Source organism: Pongo abelii, chromosome 20, assembly GCF_028885655.2.
Source record: "Pongo abelii isolate AG06213 chromosome 20, NHGRI_mPonAbe1-v2.0_pri, whole genome shotgun sequence".
Lineage (NCBI taxonomy): Eukaryota > Metazoa > Chordata > Mammalia > Primates > Hominidae > Pongo > Pongo abelii.
This window is the reverse complement of record NC_072005.2, coordinates 42434533-42459185: the sequence shown is the minus strand read 5'-3', so window position 1 is coordinate 42459185 and position 24653 is coordinate 42434533. Positions and strand designations below refer to the sequence as shown.

General features: G+C 37.5%; 1 protein-coding gene across 4 annotated transcripts in view; it reads right to left on the bottom strand.

Annotated features, from left to right (window-relative positions):
* Positions 1 to 924: 924 nt before the first annotated feature.
* ZNF568 (zinc finger protein 568) overlaps positions 925 to 24653 on the bottom strand; it is a 36701-nt gene continuing 12972 nt past the window's right edge. For all 4 annotated transcript variants that reach the window (XM_024237504.3, XM_024237507.3, XM_024237509.3 and 1 more), the window contains 3 exons: positions 17099 to 17225; positions 16729 to 16824; positions 925 to 4438 (listed from right to left, as the gene is read on the bottom strand). In XM_024237504.3, coding sequence (XP_024093272.3) covers positions 2862 to 4438; positions 16729 to 16824; positions 17099 to 17225 — 1800 coding nt within the window. In that variant the 3' untranslated portion in view covers positions 925 to 2861. The remainder of the gene's footprint in view (positions 4439 to 16728; positions 16825 to 17098; positions 17226 to 24653) is intronic.

Below are 24653 nucleotides of genomic sequence, written 5' to 3'. Positions count from 1 at the left end.
CTCCCAAAGTGCTGGGATTACAGGCGTGAACCACCACACCCAGCCGAACTTCTTTTTATTTATTTTTATTTTTTATTTTTTTGAGAAAGGGTCTTACTCTGTCACGCAGGCTGGAGTGCAGGGGCACGATCTTGGCTCACTGCAACCTCTGCCTCCTGCGTTCAAGCAATTCTCCTGCCTCAGCCTTCTGAGTAGCTGGGATTACAGGCGCCCACCCCATGCCTGGCTAATTTTTGTATTTTTAGCAGAGATGGGATTTCATCCTGTTGACCAGGCTGGTCTTGAATTCCTGACCTCAGGTGATCCACCCGCTTCGGCCTCCCAAAGTGCTGAGTTTACAGGCTTGAGCTACTGCGTCTGGCCCTATCTCCTTTTTAAAAAGGCATTAGCAGCTTTCTGTAATGTATATCAAATAATATTGTAGAGATGGCATAATAAAAACATCACCTCTGTAAGGGTTGGTTCATGTATTATTACAGAGAATGAGATTCTTCAAGAAGAACTCTATTATTAGTGCTCAGGGTCTAAGTTCACCACCATTTCCAACCAAAACTGGATGGGCTGTGTAAGTCAAGAGTTGTAAAAAGAATAAAAGGGTCACTTTTACACAATTGCTTATGGCCACCTTAGGAAACAAATGATTTCTCATTTCAAAATATTGTTATAATTAACAATGATATTAATGCCTATGCTGGTTGTATGGAAAATTACAGGGCAAGAAAACAAATATTGCAAAGTCACTTTCTCAGGAAAAATCTTAATCTCTCCACAATACTCTAAATATATCGGTAATTAGTTAGCTATGAACCTAATAAATTTGCTGTCTAATAATACTGGCTCCACTGAAAGGACAGGCACCATGAGTAGTAGACCATGATGCCCTGAGCTAGTAAATAAAAACACATTTCATTTGTTATACTGGCATCTGGTTTTCAAATTTTTAATAATTAAATATTTACTTGAATCTATCACCAGTTGAAAGGAGTCCAATTTCAGAAATGTTAAAATATAAAAAAACAGCATTATCAAGTTGCTAAAATGTGCTAATTTCACATTATATAATAAACAGGAATATTCTAATTACTAATTTTCTAGAGATATTTTTCATAAAATAGTTGAGCATCTGATAGGGCACATGAATGCATCATAACATTTCCTTCTATAGGCACAGGCTTCCCTTGGTCTGTTCTGAGAAAGAACAAGAAAAACACTATTACAAGCAAACATTCATATTGTCATTGTGTATCATTAGCTTTTAAGATTTATTTTATATGCTACCAGTCTTTTTTAAGGCATAAAAACTACAAGCAAAGCTAAGGTCTCCTTTTAATCAACAGCCTCAAATTCAATCTCCAGAGACAATGCTATCAATAATTGGGCGTGTATCCTTCTATTCTATTTTAAATAGTTTTACATACAATTTTCAATAATAGAAACAGTTGTTCTTTATAAATGATTTCATTCCAATTTACATAAATATTATTACACAATGTTTCATTTGTATTTTGGTTTTTTTCATTCAACATTGTTTTAACTATCCATGTTATACAATATGGATCTTGTTCACTGCTTTTAAGTGCTGTATACTATTCTATCATTTGAATATATCATATTTTATTCATCCATTACCCCACTGATGAATATTCAGGTTGTTTTCAATGCAGATATATGTCTATATATTTCTTTTTTTTTTTAAGAAATGGGGTCTTGCTATGTTTCCCAGGCTGGTCTTGAACTCCTGAGCTCAAGTTATCTTCTTCTATCAGCCTCCCAAGTAGCTAGGATTACAGGCATGTGCCACTGCATCTGGCTATACATACATACATATATTATATATATATTTCTTATGTATTATTTGTGAGTTTCTATAGGATGTATACCTAGAAGTGGAATTACAGAGTCTTTTTGTCTTAAAAAAAAAAAAAAGCTCCTTGGCCTCAACGTCATAGACAATATCATCTATTTTCTCCCAATGGTTTCACAGTTTGGCTTTTCAAATTCCAGTATTTAAATCCTTTAGAATGTTAATTTTTTGGCCAGGTGCAGTGGCTCTAGCCTGTAAACCCCAGCACTTTGGGAGGCCAAAGAGGGCGATCACTTGAAGTCAGGAGTTCAAGACTGGCCTGGCCAATATGGTGAAACCCCATCTCTACTAAAAATACAAAAAAAAAAAAAAAAGAACCCGGGAGGCAGAGGCTGCAGTGAGCTGAGATTGCACCACCATACTCCAGCCTGGGCGACAGAGTGAGACCCTTGTCTCAAAAAAAAAAAAAAAAAAAGAATATTGATTTTTTAATATGTCGTAATGTTGTAATTTTATTTTCTCCAATACAGAGAGTCAAATATTCCCAGCAATTTTATTGACTAGGTCATCATTTCCCTACTAATTCATGATGTCATGTCTAACATACACTGAGTTCACATATATTCATGAATCTGCTTCTGGATATTCTGTTCTTTATAATCTGCTTATTTACCTACTAATGTACTAATATCACACATTTTTAAATGACTATAACTTTATATCATACAGTGAGGGTGTTTCCTCTATTCTTTTCAAAATTGTCTCAGCAATCCATACACTTCTATTTCACATGAATTTTATAATCATTTTTGAAAGATCCTAGAAAATTCTTAGTAGATTTTGTTTGGAACTGCATTCAGTCTATAGATTTTTAGAATTGAGGTTTTTATAATACTGGGTTTTTCCATCTATGTATATGGTATTTCTTTCCATTTATTCCAGTCTTACATCTTTTAACAAAGTATTAAAATTTTTCCATAAAGATCCCGGTTTTTTTGAGCTTAAGCCAAGATATTTTAAGTAAAACATGGGTTGAATTTAAGAGGCTTTCTCTCATTTAATATACTCGGTGTCTCTCACCTGTATGACCTCTCTTATGTATAGAAAGGGATGCTCTTTGAGAGAATGCTTTCCCACATTCATTACATTCAAAGGGTTTCTCACCAGTATGACTTCTCATATGTATAATAAGTAATGAGCACTGAGAAAAGGCTTTCCCACATTTATTACATTCATAGGGTTTCTCCCCTGTGTGACTTCTCACATGAAGAGTGAGGGATGAGATTCGAGAGAAGGCTTTACCACATTCATTACATTTGAATGGTTTCTCTCCAGTATGAATTTTTTCATGCTCAAGAAGATTTTGTCTCTGACTGAAAGCTTTCCCACATTGATTACAATGATAAGGTTTCTCTCCAGTATGAATTTTCTCATGTTCAGTGAGGTTTGATTTCTGACTAAAGGCTTTTCCACATACTGTACATGCATAGGGTTTCTCACCCGTATGAATTCTCTGGTGTCGAATGAGGTTTGACATCTGAATAAAAGCTTTCCCACATTCACTGCATTCATAAGGTTTCTCTCCGGTGTGAATTTTCTGATGCGTAATGAGATTTTCTTTCCTGCTGAAGGCTTTTCCACATTCCTTACATTCATAGGGTTTCTCAGCTGTATGATTTCGCATATGTACTGTAAGGGATGAACTTTGAGAGAAGGCTTTCCCACATTCGCTACATACGTAGGGTTTCTCACCCGTGTGACTTCTCATATGTATAATAAATACTGAGCATTGAGAGAAAGCTTTTCCACATTTATTACATTTATAGGGTTTCTCCCCTGTGTGACTTCTCATATGTAGCGTAACAGATGACATTCGAGAAAAAGCTCTACCACATTCATTACATGCATAAGGTTTCTCCCCAGTATGAATTTTCTCATGCTCAATAAGATTTTGCTTCTGGCTGAAGGATTTCCCACATTCCTTACATTCATAGGGTTTCTCTCCAGTGTGAATTCGCTCATGTTCAATGAGATTTGATTTCTGACTGAAGGCTTTCCAACAATCCTTACACGCATAAGGTTTCTCCCCAGTATGAATTCTGTGGTGTCTAATAAGGTTTGACATCTGAATGAAAGCTTTTCCACATTCATTACACTTATATGGTTTTTCCCCAGTATGAATTTTCTGATGTGTAATAAGATTTTCCTTCCTACTGAAGGCTTTTCCACATTCTTTACATTCGTAAGGTTTCTCTCCAGCATGAATTCGCTCATGTCTAATAAGGTCAAATTTATGACTGAAGTCTTGTCCACACTGATTACACTTAAAGGGGGTTACAACATAGGATGCACAATGGTAAAATGGCTTCCCAAACTCATTACTCTGTTTCTCTCTTATACAGCCTTTCTCATATCTAAGTAAGTCTAAATTACGTTCCAAACCCTTATCAAGTGAGTCACAGTCATAGAAGCTTTGTCTTGAAGTAACAATGTCTGAACTCAGAGGAAATATTTTCGCAACTTTTTTACATTCAATGACTTTTTCCTTTATCAGAATTTTCTTGGAGATGGATGTTACTTTCCTCACAAGTGTTTCCTGTTGCTTCTTGATCTGTCCATCAACTTCCCAAACTTCTAAAATGGAGGACCAGAAATGATTACTTGTGAATTATTCTACCACTAGACTATTAATAACATATCAGAAATCGGCTAATGTGGGGTTTAATCCTTGATGCTGGCCTAGTCAACCAATACAAAAGAAAGCTAAGAGTAAATGTTCCTAGTTCCTAAGGTTTGAGAAGTTAACTACTACATAAAACATATGGAGACAAAAACTGACATCTGTAGGTCCAAGTAGCCTTGATTGATTTTTAAAGCGTCCACGTATAGTGCGGAAATCAGCAAAATGAATAGAATAATTAAAATGAGAGGGTGAACACAAAAATGACTGATAGGGAGTCAAACGGCTAGAGAACAAAATGAACATTTGTGATTAAACACACTGGCTTGAATGCATGTATTTTTCCTCCTTCCTAAAATTCCATTAAAATGATAGTGAACGAATAAAGGGTTAAATCCATAAGGAAAAGGAGACATGAGTGTAAAAAAAGGTGAACAAGAGATTTTAACATAATACTGCAGGATGAGAAGCATTTAGGGAACCATAAACTGAATAGTAAAGCTATAAAGTATAATGAAGATGCAAATGACAATAAGCAACAAAGTGATTTGACCAGAAATCACTGGAAAGGCTCAAGAATTGGAGAATCTAGGCACTCAAAAGGTAGGGATAAACAAGCACAAGGCAAGGATGTTCCCTCGCATTACTGCTTTTTAACATTGTACTAGAAGTACTACCTAATGCAATAACAAGAAAAGGAAATAAAAGCTATTCAGATTAGGAAGGAAAAATGAAACAAGAACTGTCTTTGTTCACAGGTGATGTGATCACCTATGTAGGAAATCTGGAAAAAAAAAAAAAAAAAATCAACAACAACAAACAACCTCTGCTGCAACTGCTAAGTCAAAGGCTGACAAGTTTGCAGAGCAATAGGACCTCTCACTCATTGCTGGTGGGACTGCAAAATGGTACGGCCACTTTGGAAGACAGTCTGGCAGTTTCTTACAAAATTAGACATACTATTACCATATTATTCAGCAATCATGCTTGGTATTTACCCCAATGAGTTGAAAACATATGTCCATACAAAAATCTGCACATGGATATTTACAGCAGCTTTATTCCTAATTGCCAACACTTGGAAGATGCCCTTTACTAGGTGAATGGATAAACTGTGGTACACCTAGACAATGAAATATTCATCAGTGATAAAAACGGATGTGCTATCAAGTTATGAAAAGACATGGAGGAACCTTAAATGCATGTTGCTAAGTAAAAGAAGCCCATTGGAAAAGGCCACCTACTATATGATTCCAAACTGGAAAAGGCAAAATGATGACTAGTAAAGATATCAGTGGTTGCCAGAGCTTATGGGAGAGGAAGGAATAAATAGGAGGAAGAGAGAGGAGTTTTAGGACAGTGAAAGTATTCTGTACGATACTATAATGGATCTGAGTCATTATACATTTATCAAAACCCATAGAATGTACAACACCAGGAGTGACCCTAATGTAAATTATGGACTTTGGTAATAATAATGTGTATAATAATAACAGTAATGCAGGTTCATTGATGGTAACAAATATACCACTGTGGTGCAAGATGTTGACAGTGGGGAAGGCTGGGTGTGTGTCTGGGCAGTGGGTACCCATATACTTTGTACTTTTTCATGAGCTCTGTACACCACTCAGTTTTGCTGTGAACCTAAAACAAGCCTAAAAGATGAAGTTTATTAATTTAAAAAACCAGATGCGGTGGGCTGTACCTGTATTCCCAGCTACTTGGAAGCGTTGCTAAAGCCCAGGAATTTGAGACTAGTCTAGGAAATATAGCAAGAGCTCATCTCAAAAAAAAGGGGAGTGGGTAGGATAAGAGCGGGACTAAAAGGAAGAGGATTAAAGTCTGAGTAGGGAGCAGTTACACACCAAGGCAAGAGTTATGGATCTGCTTAAGTAACATGTATTCCAATCTCCCACCATGCTTTTCCATCCTGTAAAGGCTGAGGCAGTTAAAACTACATTTCCTAGACATACTGCATGTAGAGTTCCCATGTGATTTAGATTCACCATGCACTCTAACATGAATGAGATCAACAATCCCTCTCTGTTATTTAGCCTCATGAATACTGGCATGTACCTACACATAGGAGATAAAAAGATTAAAAGGAACAACAGATGCTGGCATTTGGGCCCCACACAAAACTTCTAGGTTCAGCCTGGGCGTGGTGGCTTACGCCTGTAATCCCCGCACTTTGGGAGGCCGAGGCAGGTGGATCACATGAGGTCAGGAGTTCAAGACCAGCCTGACCAACATGATGAAACCCCATCTCTACTAAAAATACAAAATTAGCCAGGCGTGGTGTTGCGCGCATGTAATCCCAGCTACACAGGAGGCTGAGGCAGGAGAATTGCTTGAACCTGGGAGTTAAGCAACTGGGAGTTGCAGTGAGCCGAGATCGTGCTGCTGCACTCCAGCCTGGGCAACAGAGTAAGACTCAGTCTCAAACAAACAAACAAACAAACAAAAAATCTTCTAGGTTCTGATCCAACCATTCTACAGTATAGTCCACTAGTTAAAAAAACACAGGCAGGGTGCAGTGGCTCAAGCCTGTAATCCCAGCACTTTGGGAGGCCAAGGTGGGTGCATCACCAGAGGTTGGGAGTTCAGCCTGACTAACATGGAGAAACCCCATCTCTACTAAAAATACAAAATTAGCTGGGCATGGTGGCGCATGCCTATAATCCCAGCTACTTGGGAGGCTGAGGCAGGAGAATTGTGTGAACCTGGGAGGTGGAGGTTGCGGTGAGCTGAGATTGCAACTTTGCACTCCAGGCTGGGCAACAAGAGCAAAACTCCATCTCAAAAAAAAAAAAAAAAAAAAAAAAAGAAACAAAAAACTAAAAAATTTCTTTTATCCTCTTTAAAATTTAGAATTTTGGAAGATGTTTAGAATTTCCCTTTTATCCCTTCATGCATCAAAATGAGGTAAACTAATAACAATGATGGATTCCTTATTTAAACAAAGAATTTTGAGGGCATCATTTAAATTAAAAATACATAGAAAACAGAAAAATAAGGCAAGTAGTAATTCTAGGAGTGACAAAAAGTTATATAAGTATATGTAATTAAGAGTTATTTCTTGGCTCAGTAGTAAACAATATGTCAACAATCATAACAAAGTAAGTGGTGAAATTGAATTAGCTAAAAATTGTGATGTATCTATATTCCAGAAAAAAAGGAAAGGAGAAGTGATTGTGGTAACGCTACTAAACCTCATCTTCTATTTATATCAAGTTGATAAAAACTGACAAATTACCAAACAGCAGCTTATTTAGGGAAGTCCAGATCCTACCCTGTCCCTGAAACACCAATCCCCCTTTGCCCTCTAGATAACCATTTTTATTAGTTCTTGGATTATTATTATTGTTATTATTATTATTATTATTATTATTTTGAGACAGTCTCTCTCTGTTGCCAGGCTGGAGTGCAGTGGCATAATCTTGGCTCACTGCAACCTCCGCCTCCCGAGTTCAAGCAATTCCCCTGCCTCAGCCTCCCCAATAGCTGGAACTACAGGTGCACGCCACCACGCCTGGCTAATTTTTTGCGTTTTTTAGTAGAAACAGAGTTTCACCATGTTGGCCAGGATGGTCTCTATCTTCTGACCTCATGATCCGCCCGCCCCAGCCTCCCAAAGTGCTGGGATTACAGGTATGAGCCACCATGCCCGGCCAGTTCTTGGATTATTCTTCCATCATTTAAAAAAACATACATACATACATACACACATACGTATACACACACACACACACCCACCCACACACACACACATATATATATAATCACACATTTCCTTATATATAGTACATATACAGGCATATATCATATGTACAGTTGGCCCTTGAACAACATGGGGATGGGGTGCTAATCCTCCACATAATTGCAAATCTGCTTCTAACTTCTGACTCTCCCAAAACTTAGCCTACTGTTGACCAGAAGCCTTATTGAAAACATAGTTGATTAACACATATTTTGTATATGTATTATATATTGCATTTTTACAATAAAATAACTTAGAGAAAAGAAAATATTACAATAATCATAAGGAAGAGAAAATATATTTACTATTCATTAAGTGGAAGTGGATCATCCTAAACATCTTCATCCTCATCATCTTCACACTGAGTAGGCTGAGGAGGAGGTTGGTCTTGCTGTCTTGGGTGGCAGAGGTGTAAGAAAATCAGCATATAAGTGGACCCATGCAGTTTAAACCCATGTTGTCCGAGGGCCAATTGTATTTTTAATATATATTTTATACACACACACACACACATTCACTCTTCTCTCTCTGTCTCTCTTCCCATCCATTTGCACATAAAAGAGAGCATATTCTAAACAATGTTCTGTACGCTGAGTTTTTTTCACTTACATGTCCTGAAACCATGACTTCTCTGACTGTAACTTTAGAGTTCTGACAATAAAATCATGTACATATTTTACATATGAAAAAATAAAAATTAAATCAAAAAAGAAAAAAAAAGCCAAAGCAATCCCTAAAAATAGAAAAAAATTGGAAACAAACCTACTTATCAAATGAGGGCTATAATCACATAGAAAATTACTTCAAGTAACCTTAAACGTAGTAGTTTGACTATATATCCCTATTAGAATATATTCTAAGGAAGAAAACCCCAAAGAAATCTTAAATTACATTTAGTTTTTATTATTAGTAATATTAGCATTACTGTTAATTTGAAACTAATATGTAAAGAAAGAAGATATATTAATCAGTGTTACTCCCTAAGGGTCACTTGGCAATGTCTGGAAGGTCTACAAACATTTTAGGTTTTCACAGCTGGGGAGATGATGGGGAGAAATAGGGATGGCGCTACTGTTATCCAGTGAGTAGAAGCAGGCATGCTGCTAAACGTCCCACAACACACAAGGCAGTCCCCCAGAGCAAAGAATTATCTGGCCCAAAATGTCAACAGTGCCAAGGGTGAGAAATATATATGAATTGAGGAAATAAAAAATGTAATGAGGAGCCAAGATTTGCAGCATAAAAGGTAAAAGGGCACTATACTTTATAATTTTAACTGGATGTATCTAAAATTCATATATATTTTTCTTTTTCTTTTTCGTGTTTTTTGAGATGGAGTTTTGCTCTTGTTGTCCAGGCTGGAGTGCAATGGCATGATCTCGGCTCACCACAACCTCCACCTCCCAGGTTCAAGCAATTCTCCTGCCTCAGCCTCCTGAGTAGCTAGGATTACAGGCATGCACCACCATGCCCAACTAATTTTGTATTTTTAGTAGAGACGGGGTTTCTCCATGTTGGTCAGGCTGGTCTCAAACTCCCAAACTCAGGTGATTCGCCTGCTTCAACCTCCCAAAGTGCTGGGATTACAGGCATGAGCCACCGCGCCTGGCCTATTTTTTTCTTTTTAAAAGATGCATTTTTCCTAGCTCTGTCCACTTAAAAGCTATAGAACCAATAACTCAGTATTAAAGAGAAACCATAATCCTCAGACTGCAGTCTCCACAATATCATTTCCTGCTAAAAGAGGCAAAAGTTTTTAAAGAAATGGCTATTTCCATGTCTGGAGCAAGAAATTTACAAGATTAGCTAAAGATCTCTCTTGCTAAAGATGAGACAATTTGAGTATTAATATATGGGCCTGGTGTGGTGGCTCATGACTGTAATCCCAGCACTTTGTGAGGCCAAAGCGGGATGATCACTTAAGGCCAAGAGTTCGAGACCAGCCTGGCCAACATGATGAAACCCAATCTCTACTAAAAAATACAAAAATTACAGGTGTGGTGGCACACACCTTTAATCTCAGCTACTCGGGAGGTGGAGGCACAAGACTCGCTTGAACCCGGGAGGCGGATGTTGTAGTGAGCTAAGATCACACCATTGCTCTCCAGCCTGGGCAACAGAGCAAGACTCTGTCTTCAATATAATAATAATAATAATATATGAAAAATATTTATACGCCTATAATATATTCTGATGCTCAAATTACATAAATTTATAATGATTTAACTTGACAAATTTTGGAAACCTCTAGGACACCAATCATTATTCTAAAAGTTTTTGAAGAGAAAGAGTATTTCTTTTTCCTGGCCTGAGAAACTGTGTTTCAGTGCAATCGAATAGTTAATGAGAGAGTTATTCTCTATGGGAGAATTTCAGCTAATAAAAGTGAAAGACGCTCTAATAAAATAATGGATCTAGGCTATGATGGTCAATAGGTGCTAAAACCCTTAAATGAAAGGTTGACAGAGATCACTGAAACAGGAGGATTTGGCCTGACAACACATGAATCTACTGATCAATCTCAATTATGTCTGCAAGTGGAACAAACTGACATAAGATGCAACACAATGTACACAGCATCACCTATGAAGTACACTTGCCAAAGATTTGAACCAGCATTGAGTAAAGCCAGATTATAGGAAAAATGGGATAAAGAAGCATGTCACCACCACAAGGAGGTTAAATGGCAAATCCAGAATAAGGTACATCTAGAGCAGGGGTTGGCAAACTATACCCACAGCCTGCTTTTGTATAGTCTGTGAACTAAGAATGTGCAGATTTTATTTGGATCCTGATTCAAATAAACCAACCATAAACAACATTCTTGACACAATGAAATATATAACAGAGACTAAGTAGCAGATGATAGTAAGAAATTATTACTAATGTTGTTAGGTGTGTTAGAAATATTGCAGGATTAAAAAAAAATATCTTGGCAATACATATGGCAATACATATGGTAGTATTTAAAAGAAAAGGTAAAGTAGTTCAGCAAAAAAACAAAACAAAACTGGAGTGGGGGTAAGAGAGAAACAGAGTAAACAAATCTGAGAAAATGTCGGTAACTGTTGAAGCTGAGTGATGAATACATGAGGATTCCTTATATTATCTCTCTATTCTTTTTTTTTTTTGAGACGGAGTCTGGTCCTGTCGCCCAGGCTGGAGTGCAGTGGCGCGATCTCGGCTCCCTGCAAACTCTGCCTCCTGGGTTCACGCCATTCTCCTGTCTCAGCCTCCCGAGTAGCTGGGACTACAGGCACCCGCCACCACGCCCAGCTAATTTTTTGTATTTTTAATAGAGATGGGGTTTCACCATGTTAGCCAGGATGGTCTCGATATCCTGACCTCATGATCTGCCCACCTCGGCCTCCCAAAGTGCTAGGATTACAGGTGTGAGCCACCGCGCCCGGCTCCTTTATCTCTCTATTCTTATGTTTGAAAATGACTACAAAAACATTTACAGACCGGGTGCGGTAGTACACACCTGTAATCCCAGCACTTTGGGAGACCGAGGCGAGTCAGGAGTTCAAGACCAGCCTGACTAACATGGTGAAACCCCGTCTCTACTAAAGACAAAAAATTAGCCAGGCGTGGTGGTGTATGCCTGTGATCCCAGTTACTTGGCAGGCTGAGGCAGGAGAATCACTTGAACCCGGGAGGCAGAGTTGCAGTGAGCAAAGATCACGCCATTCCACTCCAGCCTGGGCAACAAGAGCAAGACTCTGTCTCAAAAAAAAAAAAAATTTACAGAGCAGTATAAACATTTGTTTCAAAATGCGTACGCCGACAACAAAAGAGATAGTTAAAAAAAGTCAAAAATAATTGACTAAAGGAGGTGAAATGTGAGGTCAGAGCACAGCACTGCTATAATGTGATATATTTCTACCGGCTCTCTAAAACAAGTAATGTATAAGGCATACTTTGAAAAAACTAAAAATGCATATTAAAAGGGAAAGAAATGGCGTAAGTGAGAAATAATGACAGCTACATTAGGTTGAGAGAAACAAATGATAACCCAAGTTCTCATTACTTTTGCCTAGATTAACGTCATATGATCCTGACAAGTCTATCTTTTGTGCAGTCTGCATACCACAAGCAAATTAATTTTCATAAAGTTCAAATTCCTTTATTTCTATCTAAACATACTTGAAGATTAGTCTGTCCAAACTAAATACGATCCAAAACTGGTAATAAATATGGAGAGAACTCCAACTTTCCATCTAATTGTGATTCATTTTTATATGTGCTTAAAGAACAAGGCATATTAGAAATAGGGAGGTCTAATTTTATTGAATAAAAAGTATAAAGCTGATCAGGAGGCAAGCCATCTTTGATTCACCTCAGTGTTCTAACAGCAGGTCCTATCATCTTATCCTATGTTTATTTCTCCACACTGAAACTGCCTTTATATCAAATTCCATTGAGTTTTAACTTTTTTCTTTCATACCATCACCCAAAATGATAACATTCCTACATCATTAGTTCTACAATGGTTTTTCATGCCCCTGGAGTTCCGTCAACTGTAACTTAAAATTCAGATAACTAGATGTTTTTTAACCTTCATATTCTGTTATCTTATAAGCCCCTGCTTATAATTGACCATTGTAACCTTGCTGCCACCATGCACAGGGCAAAACTATAGCTTCAGTGATTAAAGAGGGGAAAAAATAAACTAAATTGACAACAAAATTTTAAAAATAAAAGACAGCAAAAGAGAACATGAATGCTAACAAAATTCAGAACTTTCTGACTCTACAATGGAAAACTCATCTTTGATTTCACTAATCTCCTACAATCTTCTCTCCTCCAATCAGGCCATGTTTCTAATTTTACCCCCCAAAACAGACACGCTAATTTTACTTTCCAAACATTTTGTTATGTTTTCTAATTTTTAATAAGTCTAAAGAAGCTATAGATCTTACAGGAAAATGGCTTCAATGCCAAGCTCTTTTCAAAAAGAAAAAGAAAGCCTCAATCTTGTTACTCCTTCTACAGCCCTTCTCTTAAAACTTTCTAGGTGTTGTCTGGTTTACTCATTTACTAAATAGATGCTTCACATGCAATTTAACATTCAACACTATCTCACGTGACTATGCCCTGTCTTTCTAACTCTAGCCTGATTTCTTCCACATTTATTTTGAAATCTGTAGGTAAATATTTTAAAACAACCAAAAATAAGAAAAATCTTCCCAAATATAGCTCTACATCAATCATGACTCATTTATAGGAAGAATAAGTTTTTCTTTCTCCAGGTAGACTAATAAACAAGCGTTAGACATCAAAATACGAAAACATATAGAAGATAGTATATGTTTTCAGATTCCAACCACTCTGGTAGACATGTAATAGAATGTTAGTTGAGAGATAGGCAAGACCAATGTAGGCTGGAAATATTGAGGACCATTTATTAGAAAATGAGATTAAAGTTAAATAACTGCTAGAACTTAGGTAAGAGCACTCATAATTAACGACAGAGATATGAAGAGTTTCCAAATTCTGGAGGCATTAAAGATACATATTCCAATGCTGTCATTTCTAGAGTTAAATACCTATTTAATAGCATGAACACAGATATAGCATGAAGGTATTTTGAGGAAAAAGAAGTCTATTGTAATTCAGAACTACTTTGGGTGATGTCCAGTGAGAGATGAGAAAGGAGTCATGTAAAAGATATTTCATAAGAGAAGAAGAAATAAACAATAAACCAGAACCAAGGAAGAATTTGAATCCTTTAGGGAAGAACAAAGAAGAAAGACATTTCCAAGAAGGGTGAAATGGATCAAATACAGCATAGAGGACTTCCTGTTTCAATATGGTAGAATTAAACATCTCTGTCTCCTCTTCACTCTGCAAACATGAAGAAGAAACAGAAAAAGAAAATATATCTTCTGGCCAGGTGCGGTGGCTCACGCCTGTAATCCCAGCACTTCGGGAGACCGAGGTGGGCGGATCACGAGGTCAGGAATTCGAGACCAGCCTGGCCAACATGGTGAAACCCCATCTCTACTAAAAGATACAAAAATTAGCCAGGCGTGGTCACGTGTGCCTGTAGTCCCAGCTACTTGGGAGGCTGAGGCAGAAGAATTGCTTAAACCCAGGAGGCAGAGGTTGCAGTGAGCTGAGACTGCACCACTGCACTCCAGCCTGGGTGACAGAGTGAGACTCCATCTCAAAAAAAAAAAAAAAAAAGAAAAAGAAAGAAAGAAAATACATCTTCAATGAACCTTAAAGATAGCTAAACTCCATCTCCAGAATAGGAGGAAAGAACAGAAAATAGACTGGATTAGGCAGGGAAGAAACCCAGAGATAGCAATTCCTGTTTCTTATCTCCAACAAAAAGTACAGGGAAGAGTTCTCTAAAACAGAGGCACCCCCTTGTGGGCAGAATGAATGAATCATTTTTTTGCCAGATGTCTTGAAATTGTGGCAGGTACAGAATGGACTTCATCTGGCCCTGACAAATGGTACAAAGGCAGGGCTGAACAAAGAGATGCAAACAGCCAGTATTCTTATATAAGCAGTTTGTTAGCATAGGAAGACGGAAGAGACTCTGAGTTCTAGAGGAAGTATGCAAATAATAATCTCTCTTTAACTTGGGAGAATGAAAGGGTAAACCAACTCTCAACACAAAACCTTGTATGATAAAGGAGGTCAGTGTGAGGTATAGAGACTTCTTACCAACTCAGAGTATTTTTCTGGACAGTCTTCGACACTATGCTTCTGTAAACAGTGGCTACAGCAGGAAATACTTTCATCGAAAGATGACAATGATAACCATAAAAGAAACAAGCATAAAATCTATATGACGACGTTTCAAGGAACAAAAATCATGAATTCACAAGTTGAAAGGAAAAACTGATACTGACTGATCAATTCCAAGACATAGCCTCATAAAGCCACTTAAGCTTTAAAGAAAAAGAAACCTATAGGCATCCTGGAAAATAAGTCACCTATGAGGGGAAATAATCAGGCTTCAGACTTCTCCAAGCAACATTTGAATCTAGGAAACAAGACAGAATTGTCTAAATCCCTCAGGTAACTGTCTATAAAACTCTTTGGAAAAGAAAGTATGGCTTAAGAATTTTACACACGGCCAACTATCAACCAAATGTAAAGGTTAAAAAGGTATTTTCCCATATGCAAAACCTCAGGGACTCTAGTCTCCATTAAATTATAAGCTCATAAAGACAGGATTTTGTTTGGTATATTGTTATATATCCATGCCCAGAATAGTATTTCATCTTTGTTCTTACTACTATAAATGTAGTTTTCTTTCCTTAGTATCTTCTACTTGGTTGTTGAAGTATATATGAAAGCTATTGATTTTTATTTGTTAATTTGATATCCTACCACCTCACTGAGTTCTCTTACTATTTGTTGTACTTTCTCAATTGGTTCTCTTGTGTTTTCTAGGGCTACAATCTCATTATCTGTAAATAAGGATGGTTTTATAGCTTTCTTACCCATTATTATAATGAAATATATAAAAGCAACAATGGGAAAACTTGGAAAGCTCCATTTCTAAAGGACACAGAAGTAGATATGAAAATCTGAACGAAGACAGAATGTATTCTTAGACAGAAAACATTGGCATTAAAAAGATGTTAAATTTCTGAAAGTTAATTTATATATTTAGCACAATCCCAATAAAAATTCCAACATGTTTTTCTCTGGAAATAGACAGTTAAGTCTAAAATTCATATGGTAAAATAAATAATCAAAAATAGCCAGGATAACTCCAAAAAAGAAGTGTATGCAACTATGGAAAGGAAGGGACTGTGTCCGGGATAAGAGGAAGATTTACTTTTGCACAAAAGGTATAATATTGGTGTTATAGATATAATATTGGTTACATTGGTTATATTTTTTTACCCAAGTATGAACCTCATGTATTTTCAAAAAATTAAAGGAATGCAAGGCAGGAATAAGCAGAAAGGAGATGCCATGAGATTTCTAAGCCAGAAACTTTTACATTTCTTAGCCATGGGATTGTGAGGGTTGTGAAGTACAATGGGAAGTGAAACTTGTTAACCAAACACAAATCTAAGACTTTTTAAAAAAGAAAGAAGGAAAGAAATGAAAAGAAACCTAAGTGTGAAACATGTTTTAAAATTACTACACAACCATGAAATACTGAATGCATAAGAAAATGAAACCATAAACGTAAAGGAAAGAGAGTGCCCGAGGATCACACAGAGAGGAACAATAATCCTGAAAGTGAGGCTGTGCATGAATTAGAGAAGGTTGGTATTATGAAATTGGATAGGGCTACTGGCCCTCTACAATTTAAAAGAGGAAAATATCTGCAATATAGGAAGAATAATATCTAGAAATGTCACAGTAATCTAAAGCACTCCATCCCATTTGTCAATCTAGAAGAATAGGGCCTTCAAGAAAATCTTGGAAATTGTGAAATGATATCAACTCTTCACTGAACAACTCTCATGTGGCTTTCTCATTCAGAGCTGCTTTTCACTTATTCACCTGGACAGTGCCTCCCAAACATTTCTTCCTCCATCACCCAGGGCTCCTCTTCTTGCTCCAACCTGAATATCACATCCGGTTTGGTGACTTGACAGCCTATTACAAGAAACAGCAAAGGATGTGGATGTCAATGCTGGAGACAACCATTCAGATCTTAGGCTAAGTTCAAGCTTGAGGGCTTATAACAGATGAGGATGAACGAACTTACACAATGACACAAAGTAATTAGCCTTTAACACTGAAGAGTGGAGCACATACAGTCACATGGAGAAAGGAAAGGCTAGATTCATCTGGCAAGTTACAGTCTTCAAACATTTCAGAAATGGAAAAGAATTCTCTGTTAAATTGCAAGGCTACCAAGCCACCTTACCCACTGTGACTAGGTTGCTGTAATTCTCCAGCATCACATCTCGATACAAGTTCCTTTGAGCAGGTTTCATCTGCTCCCATTCCTCCTGGGTAAGGTCAACAGCCACATCCTTAAATGTCACTGTTTCCTGTAAAAACATAACACTAATTAATTTGAAGTCATCAAAATTAGGCATTGTGATCACAACATATAAGAACTTGTTTAGCTGGTACTCAGGGGTCAGAGGTAGGAGTACTAGAAGAAGAGAGAAAGGTGCAGAAAAAACATTCAAAGAAATAATGGTTGGACATTCCCCAAATCTGACAAAAAACATTATACATTCAAGAAGCTCAATGAATTCCAGGTAAAATAAATGTAAGAGGCCCACAGTCAGATATACCATAGCAAAAATGTTGAAAACCAGAGATGAAGAAAGAATCTTCAGAGCAAATTTGGAAGAGTAAGCAATGACACAAGATTTACTAGAACTTGAATCAACACAAACAAATGGTAAATAAGGTTAATATAATAAACATAATACATATTTGCTCTCTTTTCTCAGCTTAAGTGATGCAACACTATATGCAGTAGTAATTATAATAATGGGTTGAGTCTGTAATATATATAACAATAATAGTACAAAACGAGTGAAGAAGGAATAGAGCTACATAAGACCAACATTTCCATATCTTAATGGAATTTAGTATAAATCTGAAGTAGATTCTGATAAGATACATAGTATCCAAGTCCTAGAGCAACCACTAAGAAAATATAGTGAAAAATCATTAAAGAAATTATAATTTTATACTGGAAAATATTCGCTTAGTGAAAAGAAAGCAGTAAAGGAGAAACAAAAAATGACACGAGACATATGGAAAACAAAAAGGAAAATGGCAGACATAGCCCAATAATTTAAGTGTTACCATTAACTCTGAAAGGATTAAACATGCTAAAAAAAAAGGCAGAGATTGTCAAGTTGGATAGAAAAACAGAATTCAACTACATGCTGTCTACAGGAAATACATTTTAGGTTCAAATATCCAAATAGCTTGAAAATAAAGTGATGGAAAAAGATACAGCACACGAACAACCATAAGAAAGCTAGAGGGGATATGCTAATATCAGACAAAATAGAACTTAAAACTGTTACTAAAGAACATTTTATAATGATAAAAAGGTCAATCTGGCAGAAAGAAACAATTACATATGCATCTAATGGTCTTAAAATACATAAAGCAAAAATACGAATTGAATTGAAGGCAGAAACTGGCAATTTAACAATAATTTCTGGAGCCTCCAAACACTACTTTTTTTTTTTTTTTTTGAGACAGAGCCTCAGTCTGTCGCCTAGGCTGGAGTACAGTGGCATGATCTTGGCTCACTGCAACCTCTGCTGCCCAGGTTCAAGCAATTCTCCTGCCTCAGCCTCCTGAGTAGCTGGGATTACAGGCACCTGCCACCGCACCTGGCTAATTTTTGTATTTTTACTAGAGATGGGGTTTCACCATCTTGGCCTGACTTCGTGATCCACCCTGACTTCGTAATCCACCCACTTCAGCCTCCCAAAGTGCTGGGATTACAGGCATGAGCCCCCGCACCCAGCCCAAACACCACTTTTAATAATGGATACAACTGGGCATATTATAAGCAAGAAAATAGAAGACTCAAACACCATACACCAACCAGACCTAACAGACACCTATAGAACACACCGCTCAACAGAATACACAATCTTCTCAAGTGTATATAGAGCACTCTCCAAGATAGAAAATATGTTAGCCTATAAAAGAAGCCTCAATAGGCCCAGCTACACAGAAGGCTGAGGCAAGAGGATCACTTGAGCCCAGGAGGTTAAGGCTATAGTGAACTATAATCATGTTTGTGAACAGCTACTGCATTTCAGCCAGGGAAACACAGCAAGACTTGTCTCTTTTTTTTTTTTTTTTTTTTTTGAGACAGAGTCTCACTCTGTCACGCAGGCTACAGTGCAGTGGTGCAATCTCGGCTCACTGCAACCTGTGCCGCCCAGGTTCAAGCGATTCTCCAGCCTTAGCCTCCTGAGTAGCTGGGATTAAAGGCACCTGCCACCGCGCCCGGCTACTTTTTGTATTTTTAGTAGAGAAGGGGTTTCACCACATTGGTCAGGCTGGCCTTGAACTCCTGACCTCGTGATCCACCCGCCTTGGCCTCCCAAAGTGCTGGGATTACAGGCATGAGCCACCACTCCTGGCCTAAGATCTGTCTCTTGGAAAAAAAAAAGCCTCAATAAATTTTAAGAGAATTGTGTAAAGTATGTTCCTTGATGACAATGGATAAAAATTAGAGATCACTAACAAAAAGAAATTTGTGAAATTCAAAAATATGTAAAAATTAAACAATATTCTGAAATAACCAATAGATCAACAAAATCACAATGGAAATTACAAAATACTTTGAGGTAAAAGAAAATGAGGGTGCAACATACCAAAACTTATGGAATGGGAATGCCATTAAAGCAAGTTTTAGAGGGAAACCTATAGCTGTAAACACTTTATTAAAAAAGAAGAAAGATTTCAAATCAATAAACTAACTTTCTACCTTAAAATACTAGAAGAGGGCTGGGCGTGCCCATAATCTGGCACTCTGGAAGGCCGAGGCAGGCAGATTGCTTGAGCCCAGGAGTTCAAGACCAGCCTGGGCAACATGGTGAAACCCTATCTCTACAAAAAATACAAAAACTTAGTCGGGCGTGGTGGTGTATGCCTGTAGTCTCGGCTAGTGGGAGCTTGGGGGACCAGGCTGAAGTGGCAGGATCACCTGAGCCTGGAGATCAAGGCTGCAGTGAGCCATGATCATGCCACTGCACTTCAGCCTGGGTGACAGAGTGAGACTCTGTCTCAATTAAAAAAAAAAAAAAACAAAACAAAAGATACTAGAAGAAGATAATCAAACTAAATCCAAAGTAACCAAAAGGAAATAAGCAAACATTAGAATGGAAATCAAAGAAACTTAGACTAGAAAAACATTAGAGAGAATCAATAAAACTAAAAATTGACAAAATGGACAAATATGACTGACAAAAAAGAAGACTCAAAATACAAAAATCAGGAATGAAAGAAGAAACATTACTACTAATCTTACAGAAATAAACAGGAATACAAAGAAATATTATGAATAAATATATGCCAACAAACTAGAGTAGATGAAATGAATGAATTTCTAGAAAGACACAAACTGATTAAACTGAAACAAAAAGATGAAAAGACTTGTAACAAGAGACTGAATTACTAAAAACAAAACAAAACAAAACAAAACAAAAACTCAGGCCCAGATGGCTTCACTGGTGAATTTTACCAAACAACAAAAAAATTAATACTAACTTATTTACAAACTCTTCCAAAACAAAGAGGATGAATAAAAAGGAGGGGACACATCTTTTATGAGGCAAGTATTACCCTAATACTAAAACCTGACAAAGATAACATACACACACACACACACACCACCCCCCAAAAAACACTAGAGCCCACTCTCTCTTATTAACAGAGAGGTAAAAATCCTCAATGCTAACAAACCTAATCCAACAACATATAAAAAGTATTATGGACCATAACCAAGTAGGATTTACCCCAGGAGAATGCAATATTAACATCTGATAATTAATGTAATACATCATACCAATATAATAAAGGCCAAAAACCATAAGATCATCTCAGTAAATGCAGAAAAAGTAGTCAACAAAATCCAATACCCTTTTATCATTGAAAACAAACAAACAACAACAACCAAAAAACCCAACATCCAACAAATTAGCAAATAAGCAAAAGAAGGGAACTTCATCAACATGATATAGGGCAACTACAAGACCCTCACATCATAATAAATGGTGATAAAAAACTTCACCGGGGAAGAGAATAGTCTTTTCAACAAACGATGCTGGGACAACAACTGGACTGTCTGCATGCAAGGGAATGAGGGTGGATCATGCCGTATACAAAGGTTAACTCAAAATGGATCAAAGATCTAGCTGTAAGAGCTAAAAAAAAAAAAAAAAAAAAGTCTCAGAATACATAGTTGTAAATTATGACCTTGAATTAGGCAATGGTTTATTACACATGACACCAAAAGCACAAGTAACAAAAGAAAATTAAATTAAAATGGACATCAGAACAACTAAAAATTTTTGTGCTTCTAAGGACATCATCAAGAAAGTGAAAAGACAACCCAGAGGATAGGATAAAATATTTCCAAATCATTTATCTGATGACACTTGAATATGTACAGACCTCTTAAAAATTCAATAATCAAAAGACAAACCAATTAGAAATGGGCAAAGGCTCTGAATAGACAATTCTTCAAAGAAGATATATTAATAGAAATGACGAACAAACATAGGAAATGGTGTTCAACATCACAAGTTATACAGTACGTGTAAATCAAAATCTCATGAGCTTTACTTCAGACCCACTAGGACAGCTATAACCAAAGGACAGATAAGAACAAGTGCTGATGGAGAAACTGGAATCCTCATACACAGCTGGTGGGAATGTAAACTAGCACAACTGCTATGGCAAACAGTAGGGCAATTCGTTTTTTTTTTTTTTCTGGAGACGGAGTTTCGCTCTTGTTGCCCAGGCTGGAGTGCAATGGTGTGTGGTCTTCGGTCACTGCAACCTCTGCCTACCAGGTTCAAGTGATTCTCCTGCCTCAGCTTCCCAAGTAGCTAGGATTACAGGCATGTGCCACCAGCTCAGCTTCCCAAGTAGCTAGGATTACAGGCATGTGCCACCCGGCACAGCTACTTTTTTTTTATTTTTAGTAGAGACAGGGTTTCACCATGTTGGTCAGGCAGGTCTTGAACTCCTGACTTCAGGTGATCTGCCCATCTCAGCCTCCCAAAGTGTGGGATTACAGGCGTGAGCCACTGCACTCGGCTAACAGTGGGGCAATTCTTTAAAAGGTTAAGCATAGAGTTGCCATATGATCTAGCAATTTCATTTCTATGTACAAACTTAAGAGAAGTGAAAACATATGACCACATAAAAACTTGTACATCAATGTTCTTATCAGCATTATTCATAATAACCTAAAAGGGGAAATGAATCAAATTTCCATTAATCAATGAATAAAGAAAATGTGGTATATCCCTACAATAGAATATTATTCAGAAATAAAAAGTACTCATATAAGCTACAAAATGCATGAAACTTGAAAACATAATGCTAAGTGAAAGGCGTCACAAAGGATAACAGTTTATCATATGACTCAATTTACATTAAATGTCCAAAATAGGCAAATCCATAGAGATAGAAATCATTTATTCTTGCCTACATCAGAACCTTGAGGGAAAATAGGAAGTGAAAGCTAACAGGTAAAGGGTTTCTTTTCAGGGTGATGAAAATGTTCTAACATTGATTATGGTGATGGTTGCACAACTCTGTGAATAAACTAAAAACCACTCAATTGTATACTTTAAATGGGCTAATTTTATAGTATGTGACTTATATGTTAATAAAGTTTTTTTTTAAGTTATAAGACTATATTTCAATATGTTTAAAGTTTAAAAAATCTCAGTGAAGCTGGGAATAGTAGCTCACACCTATAATCGTGGCACTTTGGGAGGCTAAGGCAGGAGGATTGCTTGAGGCCAGGAGTTCAAGAACAGCCTGGGTAACATAGTGAGACTCCATCTCTATGAAAAAATAAAATAAAAAAATTAGCCAGGCATGATGGCACATGCCTATCATCTAGCTACTCAGGAGGCTGAGGCGGGAGGATCACCTGAGCCCAGTTCATGTCACTGTACTCCAGACTGGGCAACACAGCAAGGCCTGGTCTCAAAAACAAACTCAACAAAAAATAATTCCATTAGAAAATATTACTGTGATAAATTGATTATTCAGCGAGTCTTCACTTCCTGCCTGTACTAATGTCCCATCTACTAATGTGGGCCTTGTCTGAGCCCTTTGCTGGGGCAAAAGGAATGTCAGTAAACATGATGTGAGCAAAGTCCTGAAATTTGCTTACACCCTTTACCTTGGCTCATGTGCTCCAGTGAGACAGCAAATGAAGACCTTGGCCCAGGAAGCTGTGCCATTTCAGCTGAAACTCAGAATGAATATATGCAGAGCAGACACAAGCCCACCGTGGAGCCTAGCCAAGGCCAGCTGATCTGCAGCCCAAAGCAGAGATGCCCACATAGTTAACCTGCAGACCCCAAGGATAAGAATGAATGCCTGTTTTCTATTCACAAAAGCAGCAGAAAGGCTGAACAGACATGTGACTGACACATTTCTGACTGAAAATAGATATTGAAGTACTAAACTTTCAAAATGGAGCTGGGTTTAGATATGTTTTACCAGTTAATAGGCTGTGGTATCCAACGTCATGGGTTCAAATTCTGGCTTCAAAATTTACTAATCGTGTTACCTTGACAAATAGCCAAACTTGCGTCTCAGTTTCCTCATCTATAAAGTGGAATTCTCCTTAAGGGTTGATGTGAAGACTAAATAACACAGTAAATGTGATTCAGAACAGAGCTTGACACAATAATCAACTGATGAATGTTTCAGAAATAGATAATCCCTCTGGAATATATACCACAACAAAGATAGGGGAAAACTACAAAAAGATAAAACATTTTTTAAATTAGTGATAACAAATCAGCACAAAAACATTTTCCCACCAAATCTAGTAACTTAGCATAAATCTCATATAAAAAGATTTGCACCCCTGGCCAGGTGCGGTGGCTCACGCCTGTAAGGTGGCTCATGCCTGTAATCCCAGCACTTTGGGAGGCCGAGGCAGGCATATCACGAGGTCAGGAGATCGAGACCATCCTGGCTAACATGGTGAAACCCCATCTCTACTAAAGATACAAAAAATTAGCCGGGTGTGGTGGCGGGCGCCTGTAGTCCCAGCGACTCGGGAGGCTGAGGCAGGAGAATGGCGTGAACCCGGGAGGCGGAGCTTGCAGTCAGCCAAGATTGTGCCATTGCACTCCAGCCTGGGCGACAGAGCAAGACTCCGTCTCAAAAAAAAAAAAAAAAAAGAAAAAAAAAAAAAAGATTGCATCCCTGACAAAAGCCATAAGTAACAAAATACCAAGAAGTAAAATATGTTTTAATTTTTGACTGTATAAAATGATGAGTCAGTCTTTATAATAGGGTCTATTTTCCCAAGATGTTGATTCTCTTCACAAACAAATGTTAAGAAATTCAGTATTAATAGCAAGAAACATAGGGGTTCGAACCTTAAAAAACATTAATTCACAGTTCATATTATTAAGTTTTATTCCTTCTCCTGTCAAACAGAACCAAAAAAAAAACATGAATACACTTCTGCCCCTGGCAAGAGGCACTAACATTTCCAATGTTCTTGCTGGTACCACAGCACCTTCCTCTCCTTCACTTTTTATTTTCTTTGAAACTGGGTCTCGCTCTGTCACCTAAGCTGGAGCAGTGCCACAATCATAGCTCACTGAAGACTCACTGCTGAGCTCAAGCAATCCTCCTGCCTCAGCCTCCTGAGTAGCTGGGACTACACATGTGAGCCACCAAACCTAGCTAATTTTTTTTTTTTTTTTTGAGACAGTCTT